This window comes from Colius striatus, chromosome 23 (genome assembly GCF_028858725.1).
Source record: "Colius striatus isolate bColStr4 chromosome 23, bColStr4.1.hap1, whole genome shotgun sequence".
Taxonomy (NCBI): domain Eukaryota; kingdom Metazoa; phylum Chordata; class Aves; order Coliiformes; family Coliidae; genus Colius; species Colius striatus.
The window spans coordinates 3,892,711-3,918,868 of record NC_084781.1 but is presented as its reverse complement, the minus strand read 5'-3'; the positions used below and the strand labels follow the sequence as shown (position 1 = coordinate 3,918,868).

At 42.3% G+C, this 26,158-nt stretch overlaps 1 protein-coding gene across 1 annotated transcript in view; it reads right to left on the bottom strand.

Moving 5' to 3' along the window:
* CLMP (CXADR like membrane protein) overlaps positions 1-14,373 on the bottom strand; it is a 38,365-nt gene extending 23,992 nt beyond the window's left edge. Inside the window, exon 1 of the mRNA XM_010200351.2 lies at positions 14,263-14,373. Within this exon, the coding sequence (XP_010198653.2) occupies positions 14,263-14,290 (28 nt within the window). The 5' untranslated portion in view covers positions 14,291-14,373. The remainder of the gene's footprint in view (positions 1-14,262) is intronic.
* Between the last annotated feature and the right edge of the window lie 11,785 nt (positions 14,374-26,158).

Here is a 26,158-nt window from a genome sequence, read left to right as displayed (position 1 = left end):
GATGCTGCATAGAGTAGAGGATAACAAAGAGAGTGGTGATTCAGGGTAACTGAAAATTTGTGTACAAGAGACAAGGGGAAGCTGAGAAGCTCATAGAAGAGGACTTCAGACTGAAAATCTTTAGGTTATCAAGTGACTGGGGAAAAACTGGACAGCTGAAGAATTTTTGCAAAGCAACAGGGATTTTAACTCCTCAGTTAATTTCAAAACCATTCAAAGTTAAATGTCTGTACTTGGATTCAAAATTCCTGTGGTTTTGTGCAGCCTTTGGCAGAGACTGAGAGGCAGCACATAGATGGGGAAAGAAACAGCACAGAACTTACACAAAAAGAGGGACAATGCAAGAGCATACTCTATACCTACACATGCACAATGCTTGCTTGTTGCCTCCTGCTCTGGAAAGGAATTAAAGCACCTTTCCTCCTGATACAACATTCAACTAGCTGCTTTATGTCCAGAAAGTGAAGCATTTTTAAACACTTGATTCAGGCTGAAAACATCTTGTGGGTATCAATTTTTCCTGTTGTTTCTACATAAACTTCTGTTTAAGCTTTTTTAAAATAGCTGGAGAAGTTGACAAAGCCTCAAACCCCTTGGGGCTTCTCAAAGCAACAAAAGAAGCTTTGTACATATCTTCAGAATAAATTGTAAGACTCTGGATAAATCAGGCCTCTATTCTAATATAAAATTTAGATGGATAAGAAAAACAGACTCTTTTTTTAGTTTGTTTAGGTAAGTCAGACATTTGCATGGTCTTTTTTTAGAGTCTAAGAGCTGACTTGGCCCACTCATCGTTATACACTTGTCTACCCACATTTGCACTTGCCACCTTACTTAATGGTGATGCACAACACAGTGCTGCAGAACTACTGCAGTTTCACTTCAGAATGTACATTTTAAGTCCATAAGAGTTCAATGAGACATTGAGTGCACAGTTCCAATATTACTGGTGAAGTCTCAACCCACAATACAGCTCTAAGAATGAAACACAACGTCTATTAATAGATTGTCAAAGCCAGAACAGATGAATTTTGATCATCCAGGTTTTCAGTACAGCAGAGACCACAGAACTTTGTGGTGTTTGCACAGTTTGACAGCTTGCAGTAATATTAGCATCTATTTCCAAGAAATAGCCCTACTATAGACTGGTTCAGTGACTCCCTTGTAAGTCCTTGAACCTTAGCATCTATCCTGTGTTCCTCAAGGCTTGTCTTTTAGCTACCAGCTCTTAAACACCCTTGTATTCTAGATTAGACTCCTCTGAGAACTGTTATCTAATAAGGACAGTGGGAGCTACCCTGATCTCAGGCTCCATGCAGAAAAGGGGAGGTTTAACATGAACCAGTCCCAGCTGTCAGCTGATGTTAGGATCCAGGGCTCATTCAGAACCAGGGAGGTGGGATTTACATAACTTGATGGGTTTCATTCTCTGTGTCTTTTCAGGGAATCTATTACAGCACCCTCACTCCTCATCCAGGCAGTGTCCACCGTGTCATCCTTGTGTTTGTGTTCACATGGACATATTAGTTCTCAACACCCACATTTGTTATAAAGATAAGCAGGTAAAACATTAGAGGTGCCAGGAGATGCCACACAGCACATTCTGACAGAGCTTTGTGTATCTCTGACAGCAAGAACAGCCCAGAGTCATCTCTCAGTCTTAAACAGTCCACATTCCTTCCTTGAGCTAAACATCACTCATCTGCATTGTTTCAACAAGCTGAAAAGCAGCCTTGTGCCAGGGGCTTACTGCAAGGACCTTTACCCTGACCCAGACTAAGCAAGACACTCCAGGCACAAGCTCCTAAACAAAGCACCACATTCTCATTATTTACACATTTCTGTCCTGAACCAACCAGAGAAAAAGAGCTGGGAGGCTGCAGGGAGATCTGGCAGGTCAGCTCCTCACAAAACCACCTGAGACTACACGAAACTCTCCACAAAGCCCAAAGCTCAAATTCCTCAACAAGTTCCCCAGCCTATTTTTGTTTCAATTCCTCTATCAAACCAAGAAATGATCCAGCCTGTATTATTATAGCTGACAAATTCACTCCACCTGATACTGAACCATTTTGGACTGAAACAAGTTATTTAGATACTAGTCTCATCTGGTCTAGCAGTCCTAGCTCCTTATTTCCACATTTGCTCTCAGGCAGGACTGACTCAGTGGCTGAATCTGTGTAAGGGGAATGAAATACTTCTTAGGGTTATTGCAGAGTTTCCAAGGCATCTGTCAGAGTCTGATGCAATTGTGATACCTCACAGAACTGAACCAAGGGCATGAAAAACTGTGGCAAGCCTATGGGTATATATATGGCTAAATAAGTACATTAGCCATTTGCTGACTATAAATATCAGGGAAAAAATGGGTAGGGAAGAGATCCTTTTTTACACTGTTCCCTTATTCCTTCCCTGAAAACAGCTCCTGTTAATAACTGGAAACAAGATAACAGGCTAAGTGGGTATCTTAACCCTTATAGTTCCTCTTATTCTGTAGCACATGCTTATTAGATGCTGGCACTGCACCCAGATAGTTTTAATGTGTGAATCTTGCACTGACAATTAACATGCCTCTTTGCTCTTTGGTTGCCATATCTGGAGTGACAGCAAATACACACCCCCCCATTTCCCTATTCCAGGCCTGAGTTTAGTCTTCCAGTCTCTGCCTCCTGTGTTTTTTCAGCCCAGCAAGAAGAAAAGTTGCACTGAAAATAGTTTATTATGTTTGCCTAGTAAAGAAGGGGAAAGAAATCAAATGGCTCCATAGTGTAGATAACAGCAGTTCATCGGCCCCAGACCACACAAGTTTCTGCATCTGGCTTTCATTAACATCTAGAAACAAAACCAAAGTATCAGTCTGCCAGGCAATGGGTCTAAATGCCACTTCTGCAGAATAACCCAAATAGGATGTGCCTACTTGCAGGGTCTTGACTGATCCTCAAGGATCTTTTGGGATGATTACAGGTACCTGCAAGATCAGAGCAGGCATAACAGGGTATCCTGAGTAAGATTTACAGTCTGGTTTCTGATGAGGCCAATTCCCTTGATCAGCGAGCTGCTTCTGGCATCCTTCAGGATATAAAATGCTGTTTGAGTGGGGGATGGTGCAAGGAGAGGGACATTGTCATGGGTTTGCTCAGAAATGTTTTATTCAGGCTGGTTGTCCTCAAAAGAACATTTTTCTTAGATTAAATTATCTGGATTCTGTTTATTCTAAACACAGGAGACAGGTCTCAAGCATTTCCTCTTTTAGGAAGTATGGTTGAGTGTATTTCCTACAAAATTTATAAAGAATTGAAGTAAGGATGTGTATGGCTCCTAAAGATGTCAAACTCTTCTTCCTTAAATGCTGAGAGCTGGCTCTGTCAGAGCAGAGTTGTGTCCCAGTGGCATGAAACAAATGCAAGCAGACAGCAGCTATAAGCTCTTTGGAAAGGGCAGGCTGATAAAAAAAAAGAGATCCAATTATTTACCAATACTTCATATTATTTTGTCTAAAACCCATAAACCACAGTCTATAATGAGACATTTCCCTTTTTACACATGGGGAAACCAAGGCTCCAAAAGGACTTGTAAAACCACCTACTGGGATTACAGTCAAGATGAGACAAGTTAATGAACAACAGATTTGAATATTGCCAGTGAAAAGTTTTCATTCCAGTAGACTACAGAGTCACCAATAGAACTTGAAGCCACAGATTGCTGTCTTCCCATCTCTTCCCCTTACAAACAACAACGACTCTCTTGCTGTAAAGATACTACCCAAGTCTTTCATGTCATTTCCTATACACTAAGTCACACTGTGCTTCCTACAGGTAGTCTCTATCTCCACCTGAAGCACAAGGTTAGTGTCTTGCTTAGTCTTCCAGGAGACCTGAAAGCCAGGTAAGGAACAGAGCTCCTCTGCCCATACAACCAACCTCTCAACGTTCATACAGCACGACTCAGGATGGATGCAAGTCTAATTCTCCAGTATCTTTAATCTCACAGCTGCCTAGGACATTTTCCCTGGCATCTACTCTGAATGTTCATATATTATGTACTACTCCTGCATCAGAGGGGGATGTAGAGGATATATGAACAGTGACTGCTATTTAAAATGTCCTATTTCTGCAACATCAAGTCTTTCCTGTCTGCACAGTATGGACATAACTGATGGTGGGTGTTTATGAAGCATGCATAATCATTACCTGCTCAATTACTGGTGTTATAATGCATGGCTGGCTGTAAGTGCTGCCCATCCTGTGCCTCCACCAGCTCCTTGTACAAGAGAAAGTCATGTTTTGTTTAATTCTGCATCATAATCAGGCCTTAATATTATGCATATTGGCTCAGGATGTTATTCCTTTTTGGTTTAACATTGTCAGTCTGCTTGCCACATCCTTGCTGAAGGGGATTCCTCACTTTAAGTCCTTTCTCTTGGTAGGGCAGGATGGCCTCTTTCAGTTGAGGATTATAGGCTCTGACAGTGCTGACACAGAAAAATAAAACCCCAGAATGATTTAAAGCAATGAGCAGGGCTGTTCCCTCAAGATCAGGAACATACAGCTACTATTGTCCTTCCCACCTTTCAGAGAGAATCAGTTCAAACCTGGCTACTTACAGACCTTATCCAGAGAAAGCAAATCACAGACCCCCTTTGACAACCTCCACCCATCACATATTCTTCATTTGCTTGTAAGATCAATTTTTAGTAACAAGGAGACCACACACCTCATCTCCCCTTCATGAACTAAAGCACTCACAGCCCAGTGTCACAACAGAAATGACACCAACTGGTGCTGGGACATCAAGGCATAAAGGGATGAAGAGACTCAGATACACTCAATAAACACCAAAATGGTCACATAACTCCTAAATTCAGGACAATTAAATCATACTGCCAGGCAGAGCCATATTGAAAGGGTGCTAGGAGACATCCTTTCAAGGAGAACACTGAGTAAGCTCAGCTCCAATCTATTCCACAGAATAGATTAGAGAAACAGAATTTGCTCTTTCAGTGGATTTTTTCCTCCATTCTGCTTATACAAGATCATAAAAAAATGAAGAAGCATTTACATCAGGAGCAAGGATGGAAAAGCAGTGCCAATTTCTCCCTGAATAAGCTCCTCCCTTGCAGGAACAGAGCTAAAGATGTTCCTGTGCCAGACTCAGTATGTCAGGTGCTTTCAGTGTGCAAAATGTTCAGCTTTGCAGTACTTAGTGATTATTCAATATCAAGATTAATTAGGTGATTCAGTATAATGTTAAAATCTAGAGAGTGGCTTAATTACAGATTGAAAAGTGACAAGATTCACTCTAACTTACTAGTTTCTCAGACCTAGAACTTGCTCAATTTTGAAGACCTAGTGTCCTCACTTTGGGCCATGACCTAGGTATAGATGCACCAGGCTGTCAGGAGGTGCTTAATTGTTATTGCCTTTTCCAAGCAAGAGGAGAAGCAGGAGCCAGGTACATCAATGCTCTGGTCTGCTGCCCTTAGTGATTTATGCCTGACTTATCTTAGCTTGGTATGTGGCCCAGGGAGGAGGTTGTACCAAGCAGAGAGTAGCATGGAGCATGGGGGATTACATCACCAGAAGCAAACATCCCAGACCCCATCAAAGGCTTATGAGCCCAAAACCACAAGAGAAGATATGGATGTAATGAGCCTCAGCACACTCAAAGCACGTATCATTGGCATTTAAGACATCCTGGATGGCGATGCTTTCACATCTGCAGTGTTGTAGGGAACAGAGCAAACCACCAAAGAAACAGGCCCAGAAGATATCATCCTAAATAGTTCAGTCTGGTGCAATAAAGCCCAGTTTATCCCATTCACATTCTGGTTTTGGCTTTCCTCCTCTTTTCTGGTGCTTTCACAGAAGAGGATATGGAGGAAGGAAAGAGATTGCTGTCAATTGGAAAGGAAAAGAAACACTGCAGCCTCCTCTGCATTCACTGGCTTTTACTAATGGGTATCTATTCATTGCTATCCCACAGTGGAAGCAACATGCCCAGGGCATTACTAAATGGGAAAAAGATGCAAGCTCAACTATTAGAGGGAAGAAGTATTGTGCAATGCAGGACCATCAGCTCCAGAGCAGAGAAGCTCAGAGTTTTGAGCTGTTCTTGTACCAGGTCATATTGCTTCTGAATTAACTAACTGCTGCAAGATTGTCTCTTCTGTTTACTCCAGGGGTAGCCTGGGGCTAAATAGAAGGAGCTCTGACAAAGCCAGACAAGCTGGGATCCATTTGCCACACTGATGGGAAGGTTCCAGAACTGAAGTGTTATCTTTACCCATTAAACCAGTGCCTGACAGATCTTAGGCTATCACTTTGACTAGAAATGGAGCTGCCAAATTCCAAAGCACTTTACAGCTCATAAGGGAAAGGGTGCTACATCTTAATGCTCTCACACTGAAGTCTGCAGAAGGGTAGCTGAGGCACAAAGCAGTTGAAACCAGCATTTACAAATGCATCCCCAAAACATGGAATGCTCCAAGGATACCTGACAGTACAGAGTTGGTGTGACCAAGCTCTTGTGCCTCTTCAGAAGTGCTCTTTATAACACTTGCAATAGAGACACTCAATATTGACAGGCACTTAAAAATGGAGCCTGAATTACTAAATCACTGAGTCACTGGCCAAACCCAGAACAGAATCTAGACATTATAGATGCTGCTTTGACCAGAAAGCACTTACAGTTGCTTAAAGTTCCCCTTTGGAAGAGATATTTTGAAATAATACATTAAAAATCACAGTATTTGTCAGCTGCAAAGCCATGCTTTGTCTGGTTAAAATCCCCTTTGTCTCCAAACAAGAGCTTGAAACAATGGAAGAGGGGTTTTTGCCCACAGCACAGACCACATTAGAACAAGACAAATATGTTCTATGGAAACATCCATCCAGATGGGATGAATTCAGTAGGACAGTTCCACAACTGGAATTAGACTTCCAGGTGATTAGATGAAGTGCCACCTCATCACAATGGAAACAACCTGCTCCAGGCCTTGATGACCAGGAATACTCTGAAGGTCTCAGAACAAGAATAATGCCAAACTGCTCATCTGGAATAGAATTTCTGATCTTTGCTGCCAAAAATCTCTGTGGTCTGCTCTGTGCTCAACTGGTAAATACTACCCAGTGTTAGTATGTTATAGCAGCATCAGTGCTACAAAAAGACACACTAGTCCTGGCACAGGCAGCATCCAGAGACATCCAACTCCAGGCAGACCACAACCAACACAGAAAAATGAGGATAAGGACAACCATTTGAGGAACAACAGGGTAAATAAGTGATCACCAGAACACCACTGGGACAGATGACTGATACATATCATTCCTACTTCAAAAGCAGAGTCAAGGATCCTCAGTCACCACATGGAGCTAAGTATTAATTGACACTGCTTTCAAAAGCTGCTCACGTCCAGTATGCATCTCCCATTGTTAATTGACTCAGGTTCCTTAATTGGCTCCTAACATCAGATCAGATCTGCTGCTCATCATCTATAAGTCCAATGTAAACAGCCTCCCCAGTGTTTGCAGAGTCCTGATCTTAGCTGGGGTGTTTAAGGACCACTGTAAAGCAAAGAAAGCACGCAGTTGCTGGTCACTCTTACCCTCAGTGGGCTCAACTTCACTCACAGTGCAGTACAATGAAGGAAATCAGAGGCTTCACTAAATGTGGTTGACAGCTGGGACACCCTTTTAAGACAGTTTCCACATTTGAGCAGGTGGAAGTCATGCTACCAGAGACATCTGAAAGTTAGGTAGTCCTCCAGCTTCCACTGGCAATCTTGTGTTGCTTCACTTTGTGAAGGACACAATAGCTGAGGCTCATCACTGGATAAAACACACTGCACTAAACTCTTCATGTACCTGGAAGCCAGTCAAGTTCCCTCAGCAGCCTCTTTCCCATTTTGAGCACACTAAGCCCTTTGCTTTCCACAAGCAGTTCTTTCGCGTGCTCATGTCTTACAAGACCCACAGAGCATTTAGCAGACATGCACTGAAGCTGCACGGTGCTGCACTGAAATGAGTCCTAGTGCCAGCTAATGCCTGGGGAAAATGAAGCAATTTCCTTAATATTACTCAAGAAGGCAGGATCCACAGCAGGATTCCCAGCACCCTGCCAGACACTGGCCTCGAGTCTCACTTCAGCAGATTTGCTCTGGAATTACCCTGCCACAGCAGAGTTTCAAAGCTGGCCTATGTACCTTTTTCTGCAGAGATTCGATAAATGGTCCTTTGTTCAGAACAAAAGCCCTGATGTTGGAGAACGTGGCTCCTTTTTTCCTCTTGTCCCTGGAATTGTGATTGGAAATAATTGGAAGTGTCACTGGAAGTAATCAGAAGTGACAGTCCCTGGGCTATAAGGCTTTTGCTTCAAGTCTAACGATCCCCCCTGCAAAACAAAACCTAAATTTAAACAATGAAGTCAGAAAGTGATTTGCCTTCAAGGTTGAAAACCCTGCCATTTATTTATTATTTTTTTTAAAACCAGTGCTTGACAGTTTCTGTTCAATATTCAAGGCATGCTATGCTATAGGAAAGATTTCCCTCTGCACACAACAAACAACCCCATCAGTCCTGGCAGGCTGCAGCCCTACCCTATAGATAAAGGTTCACGTCTGTATTAAACATAACTATGGCTTTTAAAATTTAATCAAGCCTTTGAGAAACAAAAAATAGCCTAAGCACTCTGAACTATGAGTCTCTGCCAGCATGCATCTCAAATATTCCAAATACTGGAAAACCACCTAGCTCCCAATATTTTTGCTGAGGCACAAATGGGGGAAGGGAAGGGAGTCACTCATTTTCCCATTGTGGTTCTGGAAATGCTTCTTATCAGCCCAGTTGGTACCAGATGCCATCCAGGCACATAGGGAAAGACACTCCTTGCTCAAAACCACATACAGCCTAAGTAGCCAGAGAGTAAAAGGTTCAAAGCAGTGGAAAAAGAGCTGAAGAGGGGCCAACGTGACTTGCCAAGATCTGGAATAGAGCAGGGACCAGCTTCTAGACCCTCAGCTCATGCATTGACCATGATGATGCATTTTGTGAGCTGCTACTTTGTTTTACCTTCAGACACTCCAGCAAAACACACCACTTCCCTCTACAAAGCAGCCTTTGAGAGGCATTTCCACTGACAGAGTACAATGCTGTTAGAGTTACTATGCCACTACTGCTAGTTAAAAGATTATAAGGAGCAGTTCCATTTGAGTGAATGCCAGTGTGCATGCTTTAAGGCAGATATACAAATATACCTCTTTATCAAAAGCCACAGAGGAGGACAGGGAGCTCCTACCTACCATTCAACATAGCCAGAATTTTGCTCCTGTGAAAGCTCTTCTGATAACCCAGCAGTTGACCACACCATGAGTGCAGTTTCTCAGCACACTGGTATTAAAAAGCCATTAATACTCTATTAACTATGTTACAAAAGAAAGGGTAAGTCAAACCTTCCCATTGCTTAGGAGTCAACCTTCCAGATGGCAGCTCAAGGACCTCAGCTTCATAAACTGTAGCTGATGGATTTAGCTGTCTGTCAGTGATCTGCCCATCACTACTTCTACCCATATTTGAGGACATATTAAAGGGAAAATAGCTTGAAGTGGAACAGTGAGGGTCATGTAACAGAACTGCTACCTTACCTTTAGGCACTGTGCACTCACCTGCATCTCAGCTGCCTCCTGTTAGACAGGCATGAAATACTTCTCTAGCCAATATGTCTCTCCTAGACTGAGTTACCCAAAGCTTTACATGTGACACTTAGCACAAAGCATGCTACAAAGGCAGCAGCAGTGCAATGTTATGGTAGACCAAATGCAGCCCAGTCATGGTCATCAGTTGCCTCTAACTCTGCACGCTCCATTTCAACAGAGTGTTTCCAGAAGAGCAGCCTCTCCTCTGCCAGTGCTTATTACAAGCACAACAAAATTTTCACTGACCTTTTCCTACCAAAGGCAATTAAACTGCAGGCACTAAGTGGAATTTCAACCTTTCTCCCCAGTCATTTGGGAACAAGACACATACCCTAAGACTTGGTAATCATTTTCCAGCCACAAAAAGTGGATGTTAGCCACGTAGGAGAGAAAGGCTGAAAATATCCTGTAATGTATATTGACTCCTGTAGGACAGTAATTCTGTTATCATGAATCTGGGTCTGGCCCATTAAGAGAAATGCTGAGGTACAACATTTACCTTTAACTGCCAAGTGCTTTCCTTGAGAAGATGAAGGTGCAGATGAGGACAGGACTTGCTTCATGACCTTCTGTCACATTCACTATCCTCAATGCATCTTGAAATTGCCCAGTCCTCTTTACAACAAATTGCAAAGAAGAGACAGGGCAATGAGTCAGGTGAAAGTAGCTTGAGAAAAAAGGCTAAGCAACAGCACTCTGCCCAGTTGCTGCTTCTAGTACTTGGTGAGATTCTGGAATAAAGACCATCTCTATTCTGGGTTGCTAATGTACTGCTAGAGCTCCTAGTCACTATTGCATCCACCTTCTCTGTATTCTGCCCAGGAAAAAGCATGGTTCAGGCAAGGTTTGAACCCCTGCCTGGTAGAGATAGGCTGTTACTCCACACAGCAATACTGAAGGAGACAGAAGGGAGATGAGTCTGAGATGAAGAAGATAGAAATCCACCCTCCTCAGTTCTGTTGACTTTGCAACACCTCACACATTTTCCATTGTTGTGCTGCCTGCACAGCCACTTCTGCATCCTCCACTGTCCTGTCATTTGAGAATCTATTCACAGACCTCAGCGACCTGACTTCACCCTTGGCTTTTTGCTGGGCTGCTTCTGTAAACCAACCATTTCTAAAAACAGATGAAGAAACAGCTTTGGGGAAGGGAAGAACTAAAAAAGACTCATTCATCTTTCAGACAGGGTACCACTGAGTTCCTACTGCACCCAAAGCAGCCTCTTTGGTAACACGTTAGTGCATGCAAGATAGGCACAATACCGTGTGCATGTGAGCCAAGATTGCTCTGAAAGTGTATAAAATACATGAGACAAGCAATGGTCACTACCTTGGCTAACACAAGGGACTGATTTAGCTAGAAACATCAGGTATAGTTTGACTATTTCTGGAGAGAAGAGGCACAGAAAGCAGCTGGCAGCACCCCATCTCATTGGCACTAGACACACATTTGCAATCATTTAATTCCATGTAGCAAGCACACTTCTACACAAAAGATTTCTCAAACACACTGGGGCTGTCAGAGTGACTGTTTACATTTCTTTTCAGGCAGTTCCTGAAAACTCAAAACAAATCCCAGACTGCAAACCTGCTGAGTTCCCTATAAAGCCCTGTATTTGCCTTGAGGAAAACAGGGTTGTTTTTTGTGATCCTGAGGACAAACATGGGGATATCTCCAAGCCAGTTGTGCAATGACATTTCTGGAAATCTTGCTGCTCTTGCACAAAAAGTCCTTCTGAAGTGGGCCAGGGTACCCCACAGAAACAGACCACTAATTCTACAGGGAAGAGACAAGATTTAGGGTAAGCAAAAAGGCAAAACACCAGTTGCTTTCCATGGGAAACTCAGAAAAGTTGCCCATTCACTCCCTGGCACCATTTCCCATAAAATGAATTCCTCATCTCAATTTTGGTGTGCTGCTTTTCCTCACTCTGGGAGTTTACCTTGTTTTCTCCTTTTCTTCCTCATAATAAAATGGAAAAAACAAAGGATAAAAATACCCCCCAAAATAAACACTTTTAGATGCTAAAAATGCAAACTATTTCATATCAAACAAAGCACTAGTAGAGAAAAATAGGCCACTTCTTATCAAGTGTCATGACAGAAAATACTTGATGCAAACCATCCTTGGCTTTAGAAGAATTTTTGTGTCTCACAAGGAGTGTTAACCCTGATACTCTGCCAGATAGCAACTTGATTTTGTCTAGCTGTTTTGAATTCCCCCTGATGTGAAGCCAGATGGATTCACTGCTTTGCTCTGCTCCCTTTCCCTAGGTATTCCTGAAGAAGTGTTTTATTCAAGAGGTCTTTGCCCTGTCCTAGAATTAAATTCACACTACCCTAACAGGTTGCATCTTGCTTACAGTTGATGTTTTGTTGTCTGCTTTTGGAGTCTTCATAACAGAAATGAGTTGTCAATTATCAATTAGATGAAGCTGCCCTTGGGAGAGTAGTCTGAGCTAAATACATTTGCATTCCTTCAGAACCCAATGACAAAGAGCAAGTGAAATCCACACAACAAATATCTCACTCACAGATTCATTCCCCTTTTTGTACTCTGCTCCTGAGTCAAGGCTTTTTTTTTGTTAAGTGCTGTAAAAATAAGGGACAAAAATCCTTGCCCAAAGCTTCTAAGTACACCATAAAACAAACAGGCAAAGGCAACAGAAAAGGAGCCATGAGAAAAAAGGGAAATAGCAAGCATATTAATATACTGTTATTGCTAGAAATTGAGGAAACACCTGGAAAACCAGCAGAGGTAAGTTTTATCAGCTTACTTTTCAGGTGGTTAAAACAGTCTCCCCTCCTTCTTACTAAGTTGCAGGCAGAGGCATTCCATGCAAATGTAAAACTTCCCAGTAACCTGGCTAGGAACAGGAGTGCTTTTTATTTTAAATAACGCTGCAGTGGCTCTTGGCTTTGCTCAATTGCAGCACTGCAAGTTCTTAAGGAGGAGGATCTCAAGGAGATGTGATAGGACACACTGCAGGTTGTCTGTGCTCTTATAGCAGGAGAGAAGGCCAGAGTCAGTACACAAGAGCAAAGCCCCAGGCTGACCTGCCACTGCTGAACCCAGCAGAGCTGCTTCTGTATCATCATGTGTTTTCAAGCTGGAAGTCTGGTGAATACCTGGGCAAATGCACGCTGTCAGACCCAATTCCTCATGCCAACAGGCACTGGAAAGATCTGCACCATAACCTTTTCCCCAGTGCAGAGCCTTGGTGTTCAATGCAGACACTGTATACCCCTGGGATAGTGCTGTAAGAGAGTCACTGACCTCAGAGTTTGGAGCTCAGAGCTCAGCTATATTGCTACAAAAGGTATTTTTCATACAACAGCTCTGCCAACTCCATCATATAACACACTGATTCTGGCACATTGAACATGTCTTTGTCTGAGAATCACCAGTAACACTCCATGGGCATTGTGGTGAGCAACCACACACATACTCAGCAGCTCTACAGTGTCTTTCAGATACCTAGAAAAGCATCTAGTCCATGTTCCATCTCTATGTGACTTCAGAACAGGGCTACCCCCTGCAACATTTTTTCATAAGTGTCCAAAATCTCTGTTCTACCTGTGTCCAACCACATCAGTCCTTCACTCCCTGGGGCTCAACTTTTCCCAGGGAATCCAAGATCAACCCACTTCTTTTACACCTTTACTCAGGTTCCTGGGGAACAGGAAGACTCAGGAATCATAGCCCTTGCCCAGTCACGAAAGATTTCAAAGCTGTCTGCCTGTCAGCATGATCTGGTGAGCAGAAAGGAAGCTCACTCATCACATTACAGTGCCTCTGGAGATGCAGAAACCCAGGCTGCATCACAGTCAGTCTTGTAGGCAAGCCCTCTCAAAGACCTCAGGGCTGCAAACTCTTTTCTCCATAGGCTATAGTTTTAAGAAGCAGCTCTCTTCAACCCTCCCTTCTGCCTTCACTCTCATGTCTCCAATATCTCCTTCCCCATTCTCCACTTCTCTCCTGTTCATCAGCCTCTACCTCTTTTCCTCCCCTTCTTTCAGCAGCCCTCTTTCTTCCCATTTCTTGCCTTCCCCCTTTCTATCTCCCTTCTCTCATCCTTTCTCCCCCCAACTCCTCCCTCTTATACTTCAACACATCTGTTTCTCATCTTAGGCATCAATTGGAAACAATACCCCCTTTATTATTTTGAGATCTGAATGTTAAATGCCCAAGCAAATCAAAACAGAGTTAAACAAATTTGACACTATGCCTGAAACAAAGACATTTTGTTCACCTTATTTTGCCACAGAGGCTGGAGCCTCCCGTTAGTTCATGGCTTAAGAGCAGTGCCCTCTTAAACGAGAAGCACGCACTCGAAAAGGAGTCTGTTCAGCCACCACTTCTCAAAAACGAGCCCAGATATTACAAGATCACTATGTACCTCCTGCTAAAGCAACAAGAAAAGGATTAGAACCCTAATGGGAGTCTTCCCTAAAAGTTTTTTCTTTACAGATCTCTTTCTCCAGCTCATCACAAATGAATTTCAGCCATGCAAGAGAGGGCACACGGAAGTTTGGATTAAAACATGAAACAAAACCAAAAAGCCAACCTACCTAAAAAGAGAATGGAAAGTGCAGACATTCCGTCTCCAAGCAAGAGGGACTTTGCCTCCCTTTTTCTCCCTTTCTCCCAGGAACAGCAGGCAGACCTGCAGAGGATTCAAATGAACGCCTCTGGAATGCACTGAGCGTAATTGCATCCATGTGCCAGAAAAATAACCAACTTCACTCTTTCTTCCCTTCTGCTATGCATCTCCTTGTCTATATTCCTTCCAGCTTCAGTGAGAGCTTTTAGATCTCCGTGGCTGGTAATTCAGGCCCTCGAGTTTCTGGAGAAAGGGGAGATAGAGAGGCAGTGCAGCAAGGAGTTCACGTCTACGGCAGCACACAACAATTTCGCCTGTCTGAAAAGGAGAGAAGCAGGGGAAAACACTGCACTCAATGTTCACCACATGGCTGCCTCCCAGAAGAGCCCCTCCCTACCATCAGCTGGGATTAATAGTGAAGACCAGTCATGTGGGTGAGGTAGAGCTCATTTCTAGCAGTAATATATATATATATGTTTACCTCTGAAGGAGACAAAGAGGATTTCTTCAGTATCAAAACAGTTAAGTTTGGAGGCAGTAAAAATCCAGCATGGAAAAAAATCAGATTCGTCACTCCAGGGCTAAAGAGAGACTCTCAGAGAAAAGCACACATGCTCTTCACAACAGCAAATACACTCACATCTATATGTTGTCTTTATTCTCTTTGTAGCTGATAAACTGCACAATTAAAGCATTTTGTCTAACTGGAATCATTTCTTTGTGGTTTTGTTGGAGTTTCTACGGGAGGAAAACAATCCTAAAAAGGGATTTAGTTTTGCATTTGATATATGCTTCACTGAGGAGAGAAAAAAACCAAAACAAGCAGAAATTGGTTGTCTACATTCAATGACTGCTGTGAAGTGTGAATTAAGTTATTCCCAAAGGCCATTTTAAGGCAGCCAAAGAGACCTTTACAGCATATCTTCAGCTCTACCCTGGTGCTGTGAGTGAGCAAGTTTTAAAAACTAGCTCAGATACTCAATTTCTGCTGTGACAGCAGGGAAGACAAACTTCACAGTTTCTGTAAGAAGGATCAAATGTGGGAGGGAGTAGAGTTCACAGATGATGACTGTGACAATCTACTGAGCTGAAACAACTAGAACAGAACTTATTCATTCTTTAGTATAACAAAAAAACCTGCTGCTCACAGCAAGGTCACGGTAAAAGTGGTTTTGTGTTTCTGTATGTACACAATTGCTCTATCTATTGCACATAAACAGGTCATGCTTACACCTTTGTAGCCATATGCTGTAGGATACATCATCTGCTGTTTGGAAAAGCAAAGCACTTCCAGTTAGCCTATGTGGCTATTACAGAAGAGTAAGACCAGCTACAGTGTTTTAGTGGCTGTAGAACCACTCAAAAGCTGAGTAAGCATTGGGGTGGCCATCCTGTGCTGATCTATGCAGATCTACTCACAGGTAGTTAATTTAAATGTCCTGAGCTACATCTACATAAGCAACTGATGGTTTTTTTTGGTAAAAAATAGACATACACAAAACACTCATCATACACAGCTCATTCCAAACCAAACAAACTCACTCATCAAGGTCTGTGACTCTATGACAAAAATCCTTTCCCTTAGGAGCACTTGTGAAAATATCATCAAGACCTAAGACAAAGAGCTGGCCACATGCAAGACTGACAGCCTGTGGCTTCAGTCCTCAGACTGCAGTTTTAAGCTCTCATTAGTTCCTGTGTCCTACCATCTACAGAGTTTCTACATATGTCCTTGGTCAAATCAGCGACAGCATCCTTGCTCTTCCTCTTCAGGGTGGAAAGCAAACCCAGCAGCCTTTATGAAGTCCACAGTGAAGGGCACTATGCTTAGAAGCTCCAACAGAATTCAGTACCTTGGTTTTTCATTACCATGCAAGCTTTTCAAGCATTCACCTGAAGACAAAGAAACTCTGCTAGCTTGAACAAAATCAGACTGTAGATTCAGACAGGTCCCAGAGAGAAACAATATGAATAAAAATTATCCTTCTGCATCATGTTTCATTAAAGTTTCATTTGCCCTTCCCAGCCTCAGACAGAAACAAAAGCAGCATTTGGCTCCTCCTCTGCAAAACAGCTGTTCTGACAGAAAAAAATGCTTTAAACAGCATATTCAACTAGTATAGACTGAAGATACCAAAGCAATCATGGTCAGATGAATATAACAGCTCCTACAGAGCCACTGTATCTATCCCATCTACACATATCAAAAGGGCCAATTCCTCCAGAAGTTTTCTCCACACACTTGACCAAATGGGCTGCTGGTTTTCAAACAGTTGAGTGGGTCTGAGAGAACACCATTGATTTTCAGTGCAGGACATAAATCAATGGAGAAAAGTGCATTTACTCCCTTCCCCCTCTTTCCAGAAGCCAAGCAGCCCTGAGCTTGTCTCTCTGCATTATGAGGCTGACAGAAGATGTCCTAAGCTATGCTGTAAATACCCAGCATGCTGCTTGGCTTTAATAGAATCAATGCATCAGAAGCCAAGAGAGAAGTGTTGTCACTCTTCAGCCACTGCCCAGCCTCCACTGAAATCCCTCGTGTTTGAATGACTTACACGGAGGGGAGGGGGATGTGGAAGCCATGCATGCAAAATCTCCTCTTCATCATCTCTGACGTTCCACAGTCCATTCTCACACTTCATTCAGCCCCTTTGGGGAAGCTCCTCCAGAGCAAGTCAAGCTTTGGGGTTCAGTGACCCCTCTGGTGTTCACACCTATTATGGCAAGGACATCATTTGTGTGCTAACAGTTCCAGTGAGAGGCTACTAAAGGCAGGCTGCTGTTAAGTACAAAGACACTCTTGCCATTCACACCAGCACATGCTCTCAAGACCTTTGCTGTTGATGTTTGGGGGAAGGGGATCTATCTGCAGCACACTGAGACATGTCCCCCCAGAAGGGACTAATTCTCCTCAGAGGCTGGTGAATATCTTGAGCAAAACTATGTTCTGTTTGGCTTTTGGCTTTGCAATTGAAAAGAAAAGCACCAAAAATACTGACCCAGGAGAGACACACCACACTAACAAAGCAGTCTCTGAACAAGGAAACTGAAAACAGACAACAAGGACTGTTAGGGTAGAAACTAAAACCCTTCACACAGATTTCTTCTCACAGTCAGTCGCTGGTGGAAAGGCTAGATCAGCACTCAGCTATTGACTTGTAAACCAGTTGTTGTTTAAGAAGCTCTCTCATCTCTCCAGTAGGCTTCAATAATTGATCTTAAAAGCACTATTTAGCAATTGAATATTAGTGAAAAGTCTCACTTTAACAAGCTTTAGCACTCACAGTGTATCTGTGAAAAAAACAACCAGAGAGCTGCTTTTGAAGCCAATTTGAAGTGCCTCAGTCTACAGAGCTTGTTAGTCCAACATTTATTTTTAACAGGAAAAGACCCTTATTACATTTTTGGATAGTCTTATTTTCCATGTAAGCCTGTAAGCACACTGTGCATACTTCTTCAAAGGACTCAACAAAGCTTAGCAGAAATGGAGTCTGATCTGCAGGAAAAACATCACCATTTTTTTTGTTACCCCAAGAACAAATGTTTAAGCCTTTTTAAATGAAACTGTAGAAGGTAGAAGGTTAACTTCACATTTGAGGTTTCTGTTCTTCTCAGCTTTAAACAAATCTTTTTATACCTTCAATATAAAAGTTAGTGCTGCTTTTGGACAAATCGATAATAATACACTCCAGAACAACAAGCCATAACTGAATTGCTTTCAGGTATCTTCCATCCAAGTACTTCTGCCCCTATAAACTCTCTTCTAATAAACAACTAGACTGAAGCTTACATTCTTGACCACTTTCATCACAGGATGCAGTTTGTATGACACACTACTGCCAGCAAAGTCAGTCCTTTGGCTGGGTTAACAGAGTGTAATACATTTTGGTTAGCAAACCAGATTTTCTTCTCAATGTTGGAAGAGATTCTTTAGAAGTGCTGACTTAGAAAAGAGGCATGTTTTAAAAAATGAAGGGCATGAATGAAATGCTTTGCAAGTTTTCTTCTGAATGCTTAGAAGTGAACTTGAAGCTGGTGTATATAGCAGGCAGAGCAATCTAAGAATACCCATGCTGAGAGCAAAACTGCAAGATCCAAGCAACACTCTGCTTCTCTTGTAGCTCTCATGTATTCAACTTCAGAGAAGGGGAGAGGAGGAACCAAGCAGGTTATTTCCATGTGGAAATGGTCACTCTGTACAATATCTTCTCTCCTGCAGTTTGCTTGAGGCAAATGTCCTGTGAGGTTATGTTTAAATAATGCCATCTAAGATGATTTTATGTGTATTACTAATTTAATGTGAGCTGTAAGGAGTGAAGGTTCCAAGACCTGTTCTTTCAGCTTCTATTAAAATGCCAGTGTGGTCACTGAGGCTGTGACACTGACTCTGTATGGCTAAAAGACACTCAGGAAGGCTCACTGCTCAGTTACAAAACCTTTTCTGACAGTCCTAGTTGCACCAATCAAACCTATTTAAACCCAAAGTCTCAAAGGATTCTTTCAATAAGTGATAGGAAATCGAGCACAGAGAAGGAACCCAGGCCATAGGAACCTACCATGCCCACGTGGGCAATGTTCTTAAAAGTTCTTTCACAGCTGTGTCTCTGTCACCAAGCTGTGGCTGGGGAAATCCACACCAAGCTGCAGAAGAGCTCAAGCAGGGAAATAAAAAGAGCAGCGAATGTTGCAGGCTAATGCAGGAATTTCCTTGGCTCTTGCCTCAAGGTCCTATGTTCTTATCTAGTGGTCTGAGTGATAGTCAAATCATTTGGGTACCAGTGGGAAGCCTGGAAAGAACAAGATCATGGCTAATGGGAGTAATTAGGTAACTCTCAGGCCAGTACAACAGGGAGCAATTGCTTTCTGTACAAGCCACCTGTCTCAGGAGGCTGTGCCCCTGCAGAAGCTCTCTCTCTTGACTCCTGCATTAGCTTGCTGATATAAGGCTCCTGTCTCCTGTTATTTAACAAGAACATCTACTCCAACATCTTATCTATTTGTCTGTCTCCTCTGAGGTATGATAGCCTATTTGCAGTAGGAATTTTTTGTATAGATATAAAGATCAGTGCGTTGGACTGACTCCATCCAGGACTGATCAAGTCTAAAGGAGTCTTATTCTCTCTTTACTTCTTAATATGGGTCTAATAAATTTCACTTAACAGAGTTAATGTTCCATTTTTCACTTTCTCCCACCTACTGTGACTATTCTTGGGAGATGAAATGGGTTTAAGTGTTTGTAAAAGGCTAACCACATAGGTACTGTGCTGTGAATTAGTCATGTTATTAAGTGAGTAATATTCCTCAAAGGTATTCCTGGCTACTTGAAACTGGATTTCTGTTCATCACAAAGAGTTCTAGTTTAAGGAGAGCAGGTAGACAAAATGGGCTTGCTCACATTTCTTGACAGCTGAATTACAATAGCCTGGCATCTCTAAGGAAACCAATTTCCATGGTCCCAGCAGTAAGGAGAGAAGCAGAAGGATCTCCTTCCTGTGTGCACAGAAATATTCATGAAGATGTTGAGATTGCTAGGCTGGAGGGAGAGCACTCTATCAATAAATGAAGAGCATCAGTATCTTATGACTTTAGTGAGGAAAGAATGACATTTTTGCTTTCACTTCCTTCCATTTTAGAAAATTTAGGTTATACCATTCAGCTCAAAACGACATTTGAAGCACAAGACTGAGGATCTGATTAAAAAAAATGCATTTTGTGTTGCACTGTGGGAGATGAGCAGCTGTGTGACCCTTCCTTAAGCCCCCTCCTAGGACACCTCGGTGTCTGAGAGAGCTGACTGGTAGGTCTGAATGCCTCAGCTTCAGGCTGGAGAGGTCCCAGAGGAACATCAAGAACTGATAAGAGAATATAGGGAGGGAAGCAGCAAGCTGATGGGTTTTCAGTGGATAGTCGGGCATGGTCACTGTAGCAGAACTTCAAGCCCATTTTCTCAGGAAGATTGAGGCTTTATAGAAGTAATTAATCCAGTACTAATTAAAAGGTGAGCCCTATCTAGCTGCTTTGGTATAAGGTAAAACCTTGCTCTCACCCTGTCACAACCTTATCTCTTACCCAGATAACAAGGAGACCATTTTTAGACTATCACTGAATTTCCTTCAAGAATTCCTTGACTCTTCCATATTTCCATGTTCAAACCATCTGTTTATTAGCCATTTACTTAAGACTTAGGCAGCTTATAGGCTGTTGCTTAAGTCCTAATCTGAAATGCATCACCTGAAAGGCTGTATTACTCGATTTGGTATTGTCTCCCTTTCTTGTATGAAGAGCTGTGAACTGGTGGTACCACCTTGCTGATTCTGTGTTACATAGTTTCCTAAAGAGGAAACCTGGTCTGTCAGTTTTGCCATGGAGCACATCTCTGCTGGGCTGGGGATTTTTGATCTCAGAGGGAACTGGCAGAGGGAAATCCAAACGTTGAATAGGTCCAATAATTATGAGGATTTACTTGAGCCAGAAGATTATCAGACCTATTCATCACTTGGAATTCCCCTCTCAGTTCCCTCTGAGATCACAAGTGCAAATACTAAGTCCAATAATTTTCTGTCTTGAGTAAACCCTCCTAACCTCTCACATGCTTGTTTCTTTCCTATTTGCAGCACAAATGCTCTGGCAGTGGTGATATATAGCACAGAAAGAGGCTGTTCCTTTGGTAGAGATGTAACCCTGTCTGGGAAGAGCTAAAATGCATAATCCTTTAGGTTTTGGAACAAACCTGACTTTTTTTCCCAGCAGACATTCTTCCCTCAGACTAATAAGGGCATTTGAGGGCTGCTAAATATCTGGGAAGCTAGAGCTTTCCACATTGCTAACTTCTAGCATCTCTTCCAGCTCCTGAAATGAGCTGGTTACTATTGTGAAAAAACTGCAAAGGAGACAGCCTGCTCTCTTCAGGATATCATTAGAGTCCCAGCCTCACAAATACAAATAGAGAGGCAGCAATCCTGTCTGTGCAGACTGCAGCATCTCCCCTATAGAAGGTTACCACCGAAAAAGTGATGCTCAGTCTGAGTACACACGGCTGTTCTGCTATATCAGTGGAGGGGTGAAAGAGGAGGGGCTTGGCAGGCAGACTCCTGTTCTGAATGACTTTACCTGGAGGTAATCTTTTCCACCAGGCTGGGTCTGACATTAAAAATGGAAGAGGCCAGGGACATTTTCCACCCAAAGCTCAATGGAAAGTGGCAGGTGTCAGATTTTTGCAAATTTATTTCTCTTAACTCACAGGCTTCTGCTGACAGGGACTTGAAGGCTCCAACCTGGAACAGCTCCAAACTAAATTTCTGCAACTAAGTTAAAATACAAATATTTTGAGAAGGTGGAGGAGAGGAGGAAGGAAAGGAAGGTTAAAGGTAGAGATGAAAATTCTTCAGCTGAGAGAAGCAGCGTGGGGGAGAAATCTCATTTGTACACTGCTAGTCAGCTGAAGATGTTCACTTGCACACTGGTTTAGTCACTCAGAATACTGTGCCTTTGCCAAAAACACTGAACTCCAAACAGGATTTTCTTTCTCTTGACATTCAAGTGCATGTGGAGAAAACTGCTCACCACTCAGGTCCTTTGGCTAACCCCTCCTGGGTTACCAGCTGCACCTTCTTTTGTGTATTTGACTCAAATATGTTTATCCTGTATGTAAGTTAATTCTCAGGATCATGCTATTTAGTAGTCCACCATCAGATGAGGAACAGATGCTCCAAGAAAGTAGATTCCAAATTTAGGTGACTCATTTCCTCTACGTTTGGTAACCGGAGGCTAAGAAGTTGGAGTTGGGGAGGTTCTTTTCCTCTTGGAGAAATGTGGTTTTGCTGCTGCTGTGAGAAATATTTTTAGTGAAGTTTTAAACAAGTTGTCATAATCTGACAGCCTCAGCCCAAGAAGAGAGCTGCTAGGTGAGAGCTCTCAAGTAGAACCTTCAGGTGAAGAGTATGTGCATGTGTCCTGGTGAGGATGATAATATTTCTGGAGCAGCAGCACTTTGACTATTGCATCATAACTGACACCACTGTTGCAAGGTTACTTATGAGTCCTGTCTTAGTTCTGCTTGTGGTCATGGCCAAGAATATTCTTCCTGCCTAGTGGAAGATCTAAAGAAGAGAGTCAACTGTACTTGATGAGAGCAGAAGTCCAGAAATCGTAGCATTCTCTGTGTGATGCTGGCTGATAGTAGAAGCTTAGTGGATGAGTACAAGAAGCAGGCAAGCAGAGTATGACCTTCTCCTTTGCATCACCCTGATGTTTTACAGGGAGTGATTTGGAGATTCCTTGAGCCAGAGGCTCTAACTGCCTCCCAATGTTTGATGGTTGAAAAAATAAACTATTTTAACTCAAAGGAGCTGGGGAAATTGGGAAATTGGAAGATAAAGCCTACTGTTTTCATTTAGTCTATTCATGACTCAGTACTGCTTTGTACAAGTACACGGTTCAATGTTTTATCTGGCATCTCATGTCTTTGCTTCTGTGAAATTTCAGAAAGCATAAACAGTCTGAGGCTTTAATGTGAGTCACTATATACTTAGTTATAACTATGCATTTAGATACTATGTTCTATCAACATCTTCTGGTGTTACAGGATAAAGTATGCCTGTGCATTACTGCAACTGAATTCAAGCCCTGAAATACATTGTGTGCTTTGTCATTAGTGCTGCATTACTCCTATGCTTAACTAGATTTACATATTGCATGTAACAGCACACAGATTACCACAATGATGATTCTCCATTAATGGAAAACCTGTCCTCTAACTCTAGTGTATGTAAAAAATTGAACTTTGCATGTTCCTTCAGTATGTAGCTCTGAATTATTTATGACTGACCTTCAAAAAAGCAAAGGGAAAAAAGGAAACCCAGTTGATGGAAATGCTTTCAAAATGTAAATATCTTTCAGAAGTACATTGTGTGTCTGTTTGGAACTGAAGACAAAATAACATGTCTGAGAGATAATAAAGCAAAAAGCTTGAGGAACATAAATGTTAGGAACTTGTGCCCTGCTGTCTCTGAGCAGGGGGAAGCTGGGTGGTCTGTCACTTGGGAGAGTGGGGGAGTGCAAGTCCTGGCATTTTAAGGCATGCAGATGCAGCTTTTTCTTATGCTGGGAAAAGGGGACACTTAATCATTGATACTACTTTCCCTGTTGTGTATTTTGTTTCGTCACTTCTAAGTGAAGGTTTTGCTGATACTGGAGTGTTGGCTGTGAGTTGGCCCTTACCTTGCCTCGCTTCAACTGCAGTTTCAATGAGTTCAAGTGGCAATGCTGAGTATTTAGCAGCTGCATCAGTGTCTGAAATTGGTGCTATTTCCCACATTGTATAGGAAATCAGCTCAGTGTCAAGGACATTCTGTTTGTATTCTTCCTTTCATCCTCCACAAGAAGTCCTTATTACTCCCCAGACAGTCCTGTTATTGTCATGTGAAAAATTGTTCCCTCTCTTAGACTGTGAGATACAGGGGTGGAAGGGAATGCTGAGGGGTGGAAAGGTTGATGTGGAGAGAGCAACAAATACTGCTCATCTTTGAGAATCAAAGAGACTAGATAGAAAATGTAGAGTCCTCTGCACTGTTAAGGTCAAGTGATTTGTTGCTTGTTCTGTTGACTGATGCTCTATCTTGAAAGGGGATGTTAGTGCAAAATTCTAGATTGACAGCTCTGCAGCCCTTAATTTATCCATTCCTCAGACTAATTTGGCAGCAGATTTGATGTGACTTCACTACAATGGAATGATAGGATGTCTGAAGAGAAGGAAGGGAATTGAAGTAGTTATGTAATAGGAGGACAGCATATTAACGTGAATGTCTTACCTGCTCATGATGCCAGTGCTCTGATGTGAAGTTAAGGCTGGATGGTACCTCAAGATTTGGTTTCAGTGATGCTTGCAGAGTCTTTTGGGCCTGCATGCTTCTGACACAGCTACATGACCTTTTGGGAGCTGTCCCTTGACATCTGAATGCAGAAGTTCCACACTACTGAACAGAACTAGCAGCCTGTTAAAAGCAAAACTATGTTTTAGGCAGATGCACAAGTTGTTAAAGACAATGTTACAGAACCTGTGGTTTTCCCAATGTCTGACCACAAAAAAAGAAAGAAAAATGTTGCTTAATGTGTAATTCACAGACAGTGCTCTATTAGGATTAGTGTCTCATTCCTGTTTCTCTGTAGCTTCTGTTGGAAACTTGGTCACTGACAATATTTATACCTCATGGACAGATGGAGGGAAAAAATTGCAGGAACAATGAGGATGCATTGCTGTAACCAAATACCTCTGCTTCCATTTTCTAAAGGAGATGGGTTGTTTCAGTGAAAGGTGAAAGAGCTGAAATGGCTTTCTCTTGCAGAATGCCACCGCTGAACAGATCACAGATTAGAGAATTGCAGTGGAAGCCAGTCCCTGATGTAGCACCATGGTGACCACTCTTACCTGGGAATATTGTTAGGTTCTGTTGCACATTTTTATCAGAACTCCCAGTTTTCACAAGTTAGTTGTCTAACTGAAGCCAGAGGGAACACTTCCCATTTGTTTTTACTGCTCTGTTTGCTCAGCTTGGTATGAGAACAGAACTAGAAGCTGCTGGTAGCCAGGTGTATCTATCCTGGCACTAGTTCACTTTTGCTCTGAGTTTTAACTGTGTGATGAGAAAGGACAGGTAATTCCTGGGACTCCTGGAATCAGTGTTCATTTCCTGGCTGTACTACAACAACTGGGGGTGATGTGGAGCTACTTGCTTTATCTCTCAATGCCTAGGTCACTCATCTGTGAAAGGAGGACTATCATTTCATATTTCTTTCCCCATTTGTCTTTACAAAGCAGATAACTCACAACAGGTACATGACATAGTCCCCTCTTCAAACAGACTTTCCACCCATCCAGATGCCCTCTTTTCCACATGAGCTCATGAAAAAGCCATTCCCAAACTGGAAAAAGATAGGGAAAAGAGAACAATGCACTGAAAATGTTCCCAGCCTGCCTTGCTTTCAAGGGGAAGACACGACATGAAGGAAACTTTTCATGTGTTTTGTGGTTTTAGTGTTTGAAGAACAGAAACTTGTGTGGGAATAAATTTTGGGCCTGTTATCTATCCTTCCCCTGGCAGGAGGGCACATCTACCATCTTTCAGAAGGCTTCTGCCATTCATGCATGGGCACACATACCACATACAGGGTGTGATATTTGTCTGTAAAGTTTTTCCTTCAGCTAGTAAGATGTTTGTGACTGCTGGTAGTTTGGGAACACAATCCACTCCTACTTTGTGTTTTGCACAGTGAAGTAGAAAATATCACCTTGTTTCAGATTCTTCTCTGTCACATTGATTATAATGGTGTTAGAGAAGGACAGAATGATCTTTAGCAGCAGAAACCCTTGATTCTTGGAGCTCTCATGCTCTGCAGGAAACACCAGAAATTGTTCAGCCTGGCTATTCATATTCAATGGAGTTGAAAATAAAATAGGACAATTTCTTAGTCCTATTTACCTAGCAGTGAGACAATTTTACAAATTAGGGGTGCTGTCTTTTCTTTCTGTTTTATGTCTTGAGTGTAGTATTGATGAGGAAATCATCTAAGCAGATGCCAGCTGCACCCCATGCTCAGATGAGTGAGGTAAAGACAAGGACTGATTTTAACAAACTTTTCAGCTTTGTATCACCTGCAGGTGACTTGATCCAAAGGTGACATCACCATGGCTAAACTGTGTTTTGGGGTTCAGAGAGGGTAACAGGATGGGTAACATGGGTAACCTGTGGATCCTCTACCTTAACTAGATGTGCTACCTCATTCTATTGACTTTACCAAGAATGGAGGCTTCTATCTTGGATCCTTATATAGTGGTTTGTAGTGGGTACAATATTTACTTACATTAG